The sequence below is a fragment of the Oncorhynchus keta genome, chromosome 1, assembly GCF_023373465.1.
Source record: "Oncorhynchus keta strain PuntledgeMale-10-30-2019 chromosome 1, Oket_V2, whole genome shotgun sequence".
Lineage (NCBI taxonomy): Eukaryota > Metazoa > Chordata > Actinopteri > Salmoniformes > Salmonidae > Oncorhynchus > Oncorhynchus keta.
This window is the reverse complement of record NC_068421.1, coordinates 19139581-19154523: the sequence shown is the minus strand read 5'-3', so window position 1 is coordinate 19154523 and position 14943 is coordinate 19139581. Positions and strand designations below refer to the sequence as shown.

The following is a 14943-nucleotide window of genomic DNA, read 5'->3' as shown; positions in this document are numbered from 1 at the left end:
CTCTGGATAAGAGTCTGCTTAATGAAATAAATGTAAATAAGTCTAAATCAATAATCGCTAACTGCCTGAAAAAGTTGGTTCTAATTTGATCAATTAGTATGTCAACACTTCAGAACAAGACAATTCAAGGACAGGATGGGGGTGGCAGGTAGCTTAGTGGTTCGGCCAGTAACTAAAAGGGCACTGGTTTGAATCCCTGAGCCGACTAGGTGAAAAATCTGTTAATGTGCACTTGAACAAGGCACTTAACCCAATTGCTCATTTAAGCCACTCTGGATAAGAGCTGCTAAATGACTAACATGAAAATGATGATTCTACTGAAACCACTAGTGTGCCTCAGAAATAGGTAGTGTAAAACTACTGCAGCACTTCCCCCTTCTGGAGAAAAACTAGATATTGCAACCTCCCTTTGATTTAAAAAAGAGAGGATAAACTTTTTTCAACATAAAACATTTATTTCCCAAGAAGAGTTGAGAAGAACCATATCTCTCAAACAGAGCATAGTTTTTTTAATCTTCAATTTACACAACAACCCCAGGTAAACCTACATAGACATGAACACTGCACAGTGAAATCATTAGGCTACATCTTAAGAGGTTAAGAGGGTGTCGTTACAGAAAATACATTTCAAGTGGGTTCCAGGTACATTTCAATGCTCAGAACCGGATGGTTAAAGAGCACTTGTTCCATATGTCGAGCTAAACTTTCGTTACCAGTCATTCATTTATCCACTTATTTCCTATATGACGTAGAGGGGTGGAAAGTCTACAGTTTTGATGCGTTTATTTCCAGTATCATCATCTGTTCTGCGCGTCACAGTTCCTCTCAGAGTATCTGTATCTCGGCGAAGTCGTCGAGAGAGCTGCCCTTCGGGGTCTCGTCCGGTCCCTCCGCGGTCCCGCTGTCTGACTCCTCCTCGATGGCGAGGTGCACGTCGGCGGAGGAGCACAGTGAACTGACGCTGCTTTGCTCAATGGAGCACAGGGCGCAGGCCAGAGGGGAGCTCAGGACCCTTCCTTCATAGAGGCCCTGGATCCCCGCGGAGAAGGGAAGCGACACCTGGAAGGAGGGCATGGTGATGCTGTGCTTCTTTTGCTGCGCGCCCCATTCCCGCTGCTCCTCCTCGTGCACCAGACGCGTAAAAACATTCGACCTTCTCTTCTCCCGCCTTTTGGAGCGAACGTAGCCCAGCATTATTCCAACGAGGAAGACCCCATAAAAGGAGATTACTATGAAAATGTACACGTATGCGTTACCGTTGTTTTTGTCAGTTTGGGACGCGTCATTAGCCCTCTGCAGGGGAAGAAGTTGGGGCGTTGTAAAGTTGTCTGACCTCTCCATCCTCAGTGGAGTTTATGAAGTGGAGTTTATGAAGGAAGTTTCCTTGAAAAACAGAAACATGACAGAGGTTAGGATCTTGATTCTTTGCCAAGACTTTTACGCACATCTTTACGCACACTCACGCACACATTTAAGCACACGTTTAAGCACATAATTTCTCAATTGCAGTCTATACGAATTATTTTATTACTCGTATAAAGTATGCCTATTTAGCCAAATACATGTTTTATTAGACAAAACTTAGTGAACAATTGCTTAAGCCTATTGTTACTAATGATACACTACTTATCCAACTTACCGAGCAATAAAGCTGTGGGACATGTGGACCCAGCTGTATGATCCGTGTCCTCGTGTGTGTACGCCTCTCGAATTTAATAACAGGATATCAAAGTGCATGGGAATATTTATATAGCGATCTTGGGACGTCTATAATCACGTGGACTCTGTGGTCGAGAGGCAAGTTTTGGCCCAGTGTCAAATTTTGAGTCGACAAGAGCCCAGACACAAATGTGACAAACAATGGTTATCCGATTTTCGAACGCTATGTTCCAATTCTGTCAAGTTACTAAAGTAACTTTTTATTTTCTGATAGAATATGATATTTAACAGCCTTTTAACAGATATTTAACAGAATTGATCCAAAATAATTTTCCATCGACATGCATTCGTGTGAGTTAATGGGTGTGCAATGCTTCAACTCTAGCACACCAATCCTGTTAAAATTGCACATCCCAATATTGCGAAAATATATATTTCCCGGAAGTTGAAATCAGATAAATTTTCAGTTCTGAAAGAAATTTAAAATAGTTTTTGATCATTGTCTCAATAGCCACATTTCAACTGCACATGCATCGTCAATAAAGTTCAACATTATATCACAATAACCCTTTTTTAATTCACTTAATATTGGAAAAATAAGCGAACTGAAGATTTCAATATAGAATATTTATAATTGCCGTTATCTGTCACGTGCACATCAGCTTTTTCCACAACCTTATAACTTGCAGCAATGATGTTCAAAGTAATATATATTTTTTGTTTTATTTTTATTTTGGAAAAGTTTTTTGTCACATTTCCTTTAAAAACAGCTCATATATGTTTTACATCATTTCATACACATTAAAACGGCAATAAAGCATAAAACACAGCATTTGAAGGTTACATTTAAATAGGTTAAAAAGTACATGTTGTTAAAACCAATAAGAACAACCATGAATAAAAGTACTTTTCATTGTAAAAACATCAAATCTGTAAAGCCATTTAAAATGTGTACTAATGATCTAACAAAGGTAAAACATTTTTAAGACATGAGAAACATGCTAAAAAGTCACTTTGTTAAAAGGCTGTCTTCGGTCCTTTGTACAGGAGCAGGGTGAGTCCTTATCAAACTCGCCTCCTCCTGCTCTCCCGAATCAATCATTGTCCCGTCCTTAGGGGCCCAGAAGAGATCCCTCCCCTAGGCGCATCGCCCTAGGTGCCGCAGCGCTGTCAGGCCGTGGCCGCCGGGACCTAGGGTGTTGTGGGGGACCCTTCGGCTGGGGTCGAGGCCTCCTTCCTTCCATACCACCCCAGGGCTTCCGTGGCTACCATGGCCACTGCCTGGGGGGTGGTGTCTACTTGTTTCGCTACCAGCACGAGCTGAGGTCTTAGGTCCTCCCCTGCTGGCAGACACGGGGTGATCAGGGGGCCTGCTTCCTTCCACATTCACCCTTGCACATTCATCTTCTGCACATTCTATCATTCCAGTGTTTAATTGGTATATTGTAATTACTTCGCCACCATGGCCTATTTATTTCCTTACCTCCCTTATCCTACCTCATTTGCACATGCTGTATATAGACTTTTCCTACTGTATTATTGACTGTATGTTTGTTTATTCCAAGTGTAACTCCGTGTTGTTGTATGTGTCGAACTGCTTTGCTTTATCTTGGCCAGGTCGCAGTTGTAAATGAGAACTTGTTCTCAACTTGCCTACCTGGTTAAATAAAGGTGTTCTCAACTAGCCTACCTGGTTAAATAAAGGTGTTCTCAACTAGCCTACCTGGTTAAATAAAGGTGTTCTCAACTAGCCTACCTGGTTAAATAAAGGTGTTCTCAACTAGCCTACCTGGTTAAATAAAGGTGTTCTCAACTAGCCTACCTGATTAAATAAAGGTGTTCTCAACTAGCCTACCTGGTTAAATAAAGGTGTTCTCAACTAGCCTACCTGGTTAAATAAAGGTGTTCTCAACTAGCCTACCTGGTTAAATAAAGGTGTTCTCAACTAGCCTACCTGGTTAAATAAAGGTGTTCTCAACTAGCCTACCTGGTTAAATAAAGGTGTTCTCAACTAGCCTACCTGATTAAATAAAGGTGTTCTCAACTAGCCTACCTGGTTAAATAAAGGTGTTCTCAACTAGCCTACCTGGTTAAATAAAGGTGTTCTCAACTAGCCTACCTGGTTAAATAAAGGTGTTCTCAACTAGCCTACCTGGTTAAATAAAGGTGTTCTCAACTAGCCTACCTGGTTAAATACAGGTGTTCTCAACTAGCCTACCTGGTTAAATAAAGGTGTTCTCAACTAGCCTACCTGGTTAAATAAAGGTGTTCTCAACTAGCCTACCTGGTTAAATAAAGGTGTTCTCAACTAGCCTACCTGGTTAAATAAAGGTGTTCTCAACTAGCCTACCTGGTTAAATAAAGGTGTTCTCAACTAGCCTACCTGGTTAAATAAAGGTGTTCTCAACTAGCCTACCTGGTTAAATAAAGGTGTTCTCAACTAGCCTACCTGGTTAAATAAAGGTGTTCTCAACTAGCCTACCTGGTTAAATACAGGTGTTCTCAACTAGCCTACCTGGTTAAATAAAGGTGTTCTCAACTAGCCTACCTGGTTAAATAAAGGTGTTCTCAACTAGCCTACCTGGTTAAATAAAGGTGTTCTCAACTAGCCTACCTGGTTAAATAAAGGTGTTCTCAACTAGCCTACCTGGTTAAATAAAGGCGTTCTCAACTAGCCTACCTGGTTAAATAAAGGTGTTCTCAACTAGCCTACCTGGTTAAATAAAGGTGTTCTCAACTAGCCTACCTGGTTAAATAAAGGTGAAATAAAAATATAAATCAATTATTACAGATCATGAAACAGAGTTTAAAACAACAAGATAACCTTTAAAATTGTATAAAATACATGTTTGAGGAATTTTAATTTTGACATTTTTGATGTTTTGAATTTGGTGCCCTGCACTTTCACTGGCTGTTGTCATATCGATCCCATTAACGGGATTTCAGCCCTAAGAAGTTTTAAGCAACAAATTATCTAGGATAGTGCTAACGGGAGGGGTTTGGAAATTTGAGCCTCAAATAAGTAGTGACGAATGACGATGGTGGGCACGGTTGTTTAGTTTGATAAGCCTGGTCCCTTTTGAGCTTATTGGATAAATTAAGTTAAACAAGTTTGTTCTGGCTTACAGTTTAAACAAAACTTTCTCATGCAATCATTATCATTATCATCATCATCATTATCGTTATCATTGTCATCATTATCGTTATCATTGTCATCATCATCGTTAGCATTATCATCATCATCATCATTATCATCATAACCACCTAACGGTACGTCACCAATCACTGCTTTATTATGGGTCTAATTGTAGTGGACGACATAATGGATATCAGATTTTTAAGACAGCTTAATTTCTCAATTTGCACTCAAATAACTCAGGACAGCACTGATAGACCAAACACAATCTTTATTTACTTCTTCATTTAATAATTTCCAAGGCAAATTACAAATAAATACAATTGATGCTCTTATGTTACAAGGCAGATTCCCCAGACAAGTAGGGAGGAGTTCCAAAACGGGTCTATATTATAAAGCTTCAATAGATTTAAAATAGGCTATACATAATTCCTTCTCCCCTCATATAAAGTATGTACAGTATAAAGGAAACATCAGAAAGGCATGTTATTCTGGGTGACAGTAACACATACTGTCAAGAAACAATATCTTTCATTACTGTGTACAGCATTGTTATTCAAATATTTTCTATGCGTAGTTATCCACCTGAAATCACAAGAAAAGGCAACAGGTGTTCTACAGAGCAATGTTTGTACCATTTAGGAAAGCTTTAGGCTACCTTTTGCTGTGATGTATCACATACAACAACATACAAGGAATGGCCTTTTCAAGTGCGAGAACACAGCATGCACACACACACACACAAATAAATGCTGAAGCTGTCCTCTTAACTAAATTCTCTAAATTCTTAACTGTTGTACGGAAGTGTTTTGTGTGCATCTCCTCTTGCCATAGGTCAAGTAATCCCACCTTAGTTTGGTCCAAATGTTATATTATCATATGGCATACTGTGTACTTCAAGCATGACAGTGGGTACTTCAAGCATGACAGTGGTTCTAGAACTACAGCTCTTAGCAAGTGAATGTGTGGTTAATGTAAGTGCACACCTATAACAGAGTACAAATATGTTTTCTACCACTGAAAGAAATTGGTATTCACCAATCTACATCTTTCTTACAAACATTATGATTTTATGACAAGAGTATTATTAATTGGCATTATCATAAATAATAATAATATGAATGATAGAAATGGCAAGTGAAGAGTTCTGAAATTATAGAGTACCAGTCAAAAGTTTGGACACACCTACTCATTCAAGAGTTTTTCTTTATTTTACTATGTTCTACATTGAAGAATAATAGTGAAGAAATCACAACTATTAAATAACACACATGGAATCATGTAGTAACCAAAAAACTATTAAACAAATGAAAATATATTTTAAATTTGTGATTCTTCAAAGTAGCCACCCTTTGCCTTGTTGACAGCTTTGCACTCTCTTGGCATTCTCACAAGGAGCTTCATGAGGTAGTCACCTGGAATGCATTTCAGTTAACAGGTGTGCCTTGTTAAAAGTTCATTTGTGGAATTTCTTTCCTTCTTAATGCATTTGAGCCGATCAATTGTGTTGTAACAAGGTAGGGTTGGTATAGAGAAGATAGCCCTATTTGGTGAAAGAAAAAGTCCATATTATGGCAAAACAGCTCAAATGAGTAAAGAAAAATGACAGTCCATCACTGCTTTAAGACATGCAGGTCAGTCAATCTGGAAAATTTAAAGAACTTTCTTCAAGTGTAGTCGCAAAAACCATCAAGCGCTCTGATGAAACTGGCATTCATGAGGACCGCCACAGGAAAAGAAGGCCCAGAGTTACCTCTGCTGCAGAGGATAAGTTCATTAGAGTTACCAGCCTCAGATTGCAGCCCAAATAAATGCTTCACAGATTTCAAGTAAAAGACACATCTCAACATCAACTGTTCAGAGGAGACTGCGTGAATCAGGCCTTCATGGTTGAGTTGCTGCAAAGAAACCACTACTAAAGGACACCAGTAAGAAGAAGAGACTTGCTTGGACCAAGAAACATGAGAAGTGGACATTAGACCTGTGGAAATCTGTCCTTTGGTCTGATGAGTCCAAACTTGAGATATTTGGTTTCAACCGCCGTGTCTTTGTTAGACGCAGAGTAGGTGAACGGATGATCTCTGCATGTGTGGTTTCCACCGTGAAGCATGGAGGAGGAGGTGTGATGGTGTGGGGGTGCTTTGCTGGTGACATTGTCAGTGATTTATGTACATGATTCCATATGTGTTATTGCATAGTTTTGATGTCTTCACTATTGTTCTACAATGTAGAAAATAGTACAAATAAAGAAAAACCCTTGAATGAGTAGGTGTGTCCAAACTTTTGAGTGGTACTGTATATTCACGTCAAAATGTTCTGTTTTTCTTCTGGTGGAAGAGACTCATCATTTCACTGCCCTAGCCGCAACCAAAATTTCCCCATTGGAATAATAAAGTCATTATCTTATCTTAGTCTCTCTGAACCTCCTGTTGACTTCATGCTTGTAGGATTGGATGGGCAGATGGGCATCAAATATAAATCATAGTACTAAAGCCTCACTAAGCAGAAAAAACCAAACACAACAAAAATAAACACAGACAGCTAGTTTCTTCCTGTCCTGCAGAAAGTAAGACTAGTCTCTGGGCAGAACTAGGTTCTGAAATAAACAATAGAATACGCAGTGAAAAAAATGGATTTGGAGCCATGGATTTTGAACTTGGATAGAGAATTAGCCAATGAGGACTCTATACTAATGTGAACAGAATCACGGAATTAAAGGAGAAAAACAAATAATCAAACAGCAGCTATTAACCTAAATGTTAATGGTACTTGCTCTCTACAGGCTCTCAAGGCTTAGCATTCCTGACGCCCTCAGACAGAAGGGCATTGGGGTTAAAACGGAAAGTTTTCCAACCAACCTGAGTTTGTGCTTCAATAACAGTCGACAACACTCAGACAGACATGAGCTCAACAGGCAGCATGACCTACCTGTCCTGTCTCATAACTCACATCTTGAGGAAAATCATCTCCAAAGAGGGTAAGAAGTGGAATGAACATGGAGATACTGTTTGAGGGTGTTCCAACAACACTCCTTACTTACTCTCCCTAGCTAATCTTTCTCTCCAACAGTCTTCAGGGCTAGGCTATTGTCTATTGATTCACATTTTTAAGCAAATACATTTTATCGAATAAAGGAACAGTGGAGGGGAAATATTGCAACAACACAGCCTCCTCTCTTTGATATTTATATTTCTCTCCCTCTATCTCTCTCAATCTGTCTCTCTCTCTATCTCTCTCAATCTGTCTCTCTCTCTATCTCTCTCAATCTGTCTCTCTCTCTATCTCTCAATCTGTCTCTCTCTCTATCTCTCTCAATCTGTCTCTCTCTCTATCTCTCTCAATCTGTCTCTCTCTCTATCTCTCTCAATCTGTCTCTCTCTCTATCTCTCAATCTGTCTCTCTCTCTATCTCTCTCAATCTGTCTCTCTCTCTATCTGTCTCAATCTGTCTCTCTCTCTATCTCTCTCAATCTGTCTCTCTCTCTATCTCTCTCAATCTGTCTCTCTCTCTATCTCTCTCAATCTGTCTCTCCCTCTATCTCTCTCAATCTGTCTCTCTCTCTATCTCTCTCAATCTGTCTCTCTCTCTATCTGTCTCAATCTGTCTCTCTCTCTATCTCTCTCAATCTGTCTCTCTCTCTATCTCTCTCAATCTGTCTCTCTCAATCTGTCTCTCTCTCTATCTCTCTCAATCTGTCTCTCTCTCTATCTCTCTCAATCTGTCTCTCTCTCTATCTCTCTCAATCTGTCTCTCTCTCTATCTCTCTCAATCTGTCTCTCTCTCTATCTCTCTCAATCTGTCTCTCTCTGTCTCTCTCTCTATCTCTATCTCTCTCAATCTGTCTCTCTCTATCTCTCTCAATCTGTCTCTCTCTCTCTCTCATCTCTCTCAATCTGTCTCTCTCTCTATCTCAATCTGTCTCTATCTCTCTCAATCTGTCTCTCTCTCTATCTCTCTCAATCTGTCTCTCTCTCTGTCTATCTTTTTTGGTCTCAGGAGAACAAAGTAGATTCAAGTAATTTGAGTGCTTCTGGTGGCTCGTCCAGGATGGGGGTCGGGGTTCGGGTGGGGAAAAGAGGATTGAGCAAGGAGCTGGGCGGCTTGAGGCAGATGCTGGCTCTGTGCTTGGAGAAGTTCTGGTCTGGTTTGGTCCTACTTCCCGCCGTACATTCTCTCAATGTCGTCCTGGTACTTGCTCTTCAGCTGCTGGCGTTTGAGCTTGAAGGCTTCGGTCACCAGGCCCGTCTCGGGGGTCCAGGGGTCGGGGCTCAGACGGATCTTACGGGGGATCTCAAACCGCTCCAGCTGGGCTGCACAGACAGACAAGAAGAGGAATTGCATCACAACTCCAGTCAGAGATGAAACCAAAGCAACCACCAAAAGGAATGGATGACAAAAGTAGAGCTTCAACCTGACTCACTATAACCTGTATCTACTACTACCACTACCATCTATCTATAACTTCCCTCTCCTCTCTCCAAGGTCTGATGACCTTTGACCTCTCACCTGATAGGGCGGCCTCGGTGATGACCTGCAGGACCACCTCCTCCATGGCAGCGTTGTCACACAGCTCCTCCCACGAGCCCCGGATAAGATACTGCTCCGCCAGCAAAAGCAGATGCTTCTGATTGGGCACCACAAAGCCAATCACGTACATCTCATCGCTGAAGAGAGATAATGGTTAAGAAGACACCACCATGTCTCTGTTTTTTTTATTACTTAGACTGATTTGGGGCGGCAGGGTAGCCTAGTGGTTAAAGCGTTGGGCTAGTAACCGGAAGATTGCAAGTTCAAATCCCCGAGCTGACAAGGTACAATTATGTCGTTCTGCCCCTGAACAGGCAGTTAACCCACTGTTCCTAGGCCGTCATTGAAATTAAGAATGTGTTCTTAACTGACTTGCCAAGGTAAATAAAATAATTCTCACACACACACACAGTTTTGCATCGCTATCCTCGTGGGAACCAAATAATTGATTCTCATCCAAAATCCTATTTTCCTTAACCCCTAACCCTAAAACTGTACCTAACTCCTAACCCTAATTGTAACCCTAACCCCTAAGCCTAAAATAACAGTTTTCTGAATTGTCCTTGTTTACTATCCTTGTGAGGACTTCAAAGGAGGTTGACGGCATCTTAATTGGGGTGGAAGGGCTCATGGTAATGGCTGGAGCAGAATAGGTGGAATGGTATCAAATACATCAAACACATGGCTTGATGCCATTCTATTCACTCTGTTCCAGCCATTATTATGAGCCGTCCTCCCCTCAGCAGCCTCCACTGCCACAAGGATTGTCAAACAAAAACACAGACTCACGCGCACCGCACACGCACACGCACACACACACACACACACACACACACACACACACACACACACACACACACACACACACACACACACACACACACACACACACACACACACACACACACACACCTGTTGGCGTAGGCACAGATGTTGTCTATAAGGGGGCAGTTCTTCAGCATGGCCTCCACCTTCCCCAGAGACACATACTCTCCTGCCTGGAGCTTAACCAGGTCCTTCTTACGATCTGTAGTCACAGGGACACACTGAGGAGAACTGGAGGAGAAACAGCACATTTTCCACTGCACTGCAATTCCTTACAGACAGATGTAGACAACAGAGACCTGTAGGATTTCTGTCAGTCTAAAGTAAACATGGCTCAAGAGGAATTCTCAGAAGTGAGGTGGAATTGGGAAACAGTTGTTCTTGGAAGCTGCCCTGCCAGACTGATGAATGTAGGGGCATAGGTTTTGAAGAAGGGATTCAGTGGTTTTGGGATGATGTTGATGTGGGTGTGCTGGCATAGGCAGTATCAGGGAGTTTTCTTTATACACTACTGTACATGGATATCAGAGGAGGCTGGTTGGAGGAGCTACAGGATGATGGGCTCATTGTTATGGCTGGAATGCAATCAGTGAAGTGGTACCAAACACATCAAACATGGAAACAATGTTTGACTCTGCTCCATTCATTCCATTTCAACCATTCAATGAGCCCATCATCCTACAGCTCCCCCCACCAGCCTCCTTTGATGGACATGCCCAAATGTAAATGCTTATTTTAGCAAATATGAACTTCGGTGCATAACCATGGTGAAAGGGGACACTGAGAATTAAGACATTCAGAAGAGGTGTTAATCCTGCTCCTCACCAATGATCTTGAGGCATCCATCAGGATGGACCTCTCCTATGTCTCCCGTACAGAACCAGCGCTGGCCGTTTTCATCCACAAAGAAGTCCTGGTTCTTGGCCTCGTTCTTGTAGTAACCCATGGTAACATTGGGCCCGCCAATCAGAATCTCACCTCGTGGGGCGGGCGTGTCTGTGATGTGGTAGCCACCTGGAGGACAGAGCAGTAGCAAAGCAATTAAGTAATAATGTGGCAAAGAAAGTAACTTAATTATTAACTTTATGTCCTGAATACAAAGCATTATGTTTGGGGCAAATCCAACACAACATATCCCTGAGTACCATTCTTCATATTTTCAAGCATGGTGGTGGCTGCATCATGTTATGGTTATGCTTGTCATTGGCAAGGGCTAGTGACTTTTTTAGGATAAAAATAAACGTTACAGAGCTAACCACAGGCAAAATCAGAGAGGATAACCTGGTTCAGTCTGCTTTTCACCAGATGCTGGGTGACAAATTCACTTTATTTTTTAGCATTTTACCTCCTTTATCTTCCCAATTTCAACCTTATCTCAACGCGGCAACTCCCCAACGGGCTCGGGAGGCAATGGGCTCGGGAGGCAATGGTCGAGTCTTGCATCCTCCGAAACATGACCCGCCAAACCGCGCTTCTTAACAATCTTAACTCGGAAGCCAGCCGCACCAATGTGTCAGAGGAAACGCCGTTCACCTGACAACCAAGGTCAGCCTGCAGGCGTGCGGCCCTCCACAAGGAGTCACTAGATCACGATGAGCCAAGTAAATTCCCCCCGGCCAAACCCTCCCCGAACCCAGACGATGCTGGGCCAATTGTGCACCGCCCTATGGGACTCCTGATCACGTCCGGTTGTGATACAGCCCGGGATCGAACTGGGGTCTGTAGTGACACCTCTAGCATTGCGATGCAGTGCCTTAGACCGCTGCGCCACTCGGGAGGCCCGACAAATTCCCCTTTCAGCAGGACAATTACTTAAAACACAAGGCCAAAAATAGTTACAGTTTTGACTTAAATCGGCTTGACAATCTATGGCAAGACTTGAAAATGGCTGTCTATCAATGATCAAAAACCAATTTGAAAGAGCTTGAAGGATGTTGAAAAGAATAATGTGCAAATATTGTACAGTCCAGGTGTGCAAAGCCCTTAGAGACTTACCCAGAAAGTCTCACAGCTGTAATTGCTGACAAATGTGAACTGGTATTGACTTAAGGTTTTGAATATTTATGTAATCAAGGTATATTAGGGATTTATTTTTCAGAATTTAATTTGACAAATGTTAGAATATGTCTTCTACTTTGACATTACAGAGTACTTTGTAGATCATTGACACACAGTGACGGATAAATACAATGAAATCCCATCTTGTAACAACAACAGTTGGAAAGAATCAAGAGGTGTGAATACTTTCTTAACTTCTTGGATATAGGGGGCGCTCTTTTAATTTATGGATAAAAAACGTTCCCATTTTAAACAAGATATTTTGTCACGAAAAGATGCTCGACTATGCATATAATTGACATCTTTGGAAAGAAAACACTCTGATGTTTCCAAAACTGCAAAGATATTGTCTGTGAGTGCCACAGAACTAATGCTACAGGCGAAACCAAGATGAAACTTCAAACAGGAAGTGAGCCAGATTTTTGAGGCGCTGTGTTCCAATGTCTACTTATATGGTTGTGAATGCGCCAGGAACGAGCGTACACGTTCTGTCGTTTCCCCAAGGTGTCTGCAGCATTGTGATGTATTTGTAGGCATATCATTGGAAGATTGACCATAAGAGACTACATTTACCAGGTGTCGGCCTGGTGTCCTCCGTCGAAATTGGTGCGTAATCTCCAGCTGCATGTATTTTCTCATGTGATTCAGAGGAGAAACTAAACTGCCACGAATGATTTATCATCGATAGATATGTGAAAAACACCTTGAGGATTGATTCTAAACAATGTTTGCCACGTTTCTGTCGATATTATGGAGTTAATTTGGAAAAAGTTTGGCGTTTTGATGACTGAATTTCCGGGGGGTTTTCTCAGCCAAACGTGATGAACAAAACGGAGCGATTTCTCCTACACAAATAATATTTTTGGAAAAACTGAACATTTGCTATCTAACTGAGAGTCTCCTCATTGAAAACATCCGAAGTTCTTCAAATGTAAATTATTTTATTTGAATGCTTTTCTTGTTTTTGTGAACATGTTGCCTGCTGAATGCTCAGCTTAATGCTATGCTAGCTATCAATACTCTTACAAATGCTTGTTTTGCTATGGTTGAAAAGCATATTTTGAAAATCTGAGATGACAGTGTTGTTAACAAAAGGCTAAGCTTGAGAGCCAATATATTTATTTCATTTCATTTGCGATTTTCATGAATAGTTAACGTTGCGTTATGCTAATGAGCTTGAGGCTATACTTAAGATCCCGGATACGGGATTGCTCGTCGCAACAGATTAAGGCACTGTATGATGGACAACTGTGCAGAGGAAAGAGTTGTGTTCTGAATATCTTCCTTACAAGATCATGGTGAATGCAGTTAAAATATGAGAGGGTTTGGGGGGTAAAGAGACCCAAGGGTCCTCCTCCCTGTCTGTCTGTGTCACTCACCCTCCACCCAATCCTTGAGCTTGATTTCAGAACAAATGAGTGGTCCTCCAACTCGCCCTGTACTGTAGTCCCACACTGGAACACACACATTCACATTATCATCACAAGCTGCATTGACTCACCACAGTATGATACACAGCCGCACTGTTATGCTGAATGCTCCCCATCCGTTACCGTGGAAACCTGATCAAACCATGGTAACCCCGCCACGGCTGTGCTCTCACTCCCATCCCTGGGGGATGACAGCACTTCCTCATCGGACCACAGTTAATAGTAATGCTGGGCAACGGATCACTGCTGGCTGCAGTCTTTTACTGCATTGGGGAGAACTAATGGATATTTCAATGCTGTCTCCCATTTACTTTCTCTTCAGCTCCATCCCTCTGTATCCCAAAAATCCCTCCTTTCCTCCCTCCAACCACTCTCTCTCTCACACACTCTCACACTCTCTCTCACACTCCCTCACTCTCGCTGATGGTTCCAGCTCCGCAGGTCTCGGTGAGGCCATAGCCCTGGCCCACGGGGCAACAGAAGCAGACATTAATGAAGCGCTGGGTGGCGGCAGAGAGGGGCGCCCCGCCCGACAGCAGCACCCTGGTCTTCCCCCCCAGTAGGGACCGGACCTTCTTAAACACTAGGCTGGAGGGAGGAGAGAGGAGGGGGAGGAGATCAGTTAATTCATGTTTACACTTCCTGGTTGAACTGTGCCTCAACCTTGTATCAGGTTTTGTGTGTGTAATCGATATAGTGTGTATATGTAAGGATGTGTGTGTGTGTACTGTAGTTGACTGGCGTACTTGTCACACAGTGGCGTGCTGCGTCCCTGGGAGAGCTGCTCCAGCTTGTAGTTGTAGGCCAGAGTGAACAGAGTCCTCTGAGCACTGCTCATCTCCTCCACCTTGGTCATCACATTCTTATAGATACGATCCATTATCTCCTGTAGCACACACACAGAGAGACAGAGAGAGACAGAGAGAGACAGAGAGAGACAGAGAGAGACAGAGAGACAGAGAGAGACAGAGAGAGAGAGAGAGAGAGAGAGAGAGAGAGAGAGAGAGAGAGAGAGAGAGAGAGAGAGAGAGAGATGAACCTGGAGAAGAGTCCCCTAAGCAAGCTGGTCCTGGGGCTCTGTTCACAAACACAAACACACCCTACAGAGCCCCAGGACAACAGCACAATTAGACCCAACCAAATCATGAGAAAACAAAAAGATAATTACTTAACACATTGGAAAGAATTAACAAAAAAACAGAGCAAACTAGAATGCTATTTGGCCCTACACAGAGAGTACACAGCGGCAGAATACCTGACCACTGTGACTGACCCAAAATTAAGGAAAGCTTTGACTATGTACAGACT

At 42.2% G+C, this 14943-nt stretch overlaps 1 protein-coding gene and 1 pseudogene across 1 annotated transcript; both read right to left on the bottom strand.

The window, feature by feature from the left end:
- Positions 1-446: 446 nt before the first annotated feature.
- Positions 447-1857, bottom strand: LOC118378394 (potassium voltage-gated channel subfamily E member 4-like). Its single transcript, XM_035765372.2, has 2 exons — positions 1640-1857; positions 447-1383 (listed from the first exon to the last, which is right to left on the bottom strand). The coding sequence occupies exon 2, from the start codon at positions 1339-1341 to the stop codon at positions 826-828; it is 516 nt and encodes a 171-aa protein (XP_035621265.1). The 5' UTR covers positions 1342-1383; positions 1640-1857; the 3' UTR covers positions 447-825.
- Positions 1858-5046: 3189 nt separating this feature from the next.
- Positions 5047-14943, bottom strand: part of LOC118378390 (fatty acid CoA ligase Acsl3-like) — a 44833-nt pseudogene continuing 34936 nt past the window's right edge.

What these genes read in the sequence shown, in the direction of transcription:
- LOC118378394 (XM_035765372.2), bottom strand. Translation starts at nt 1,341, where the DNA reads ATGGAGAGGTCAGACAACTTTACAACGCCCCAACTTCTTCCCCTGCAG.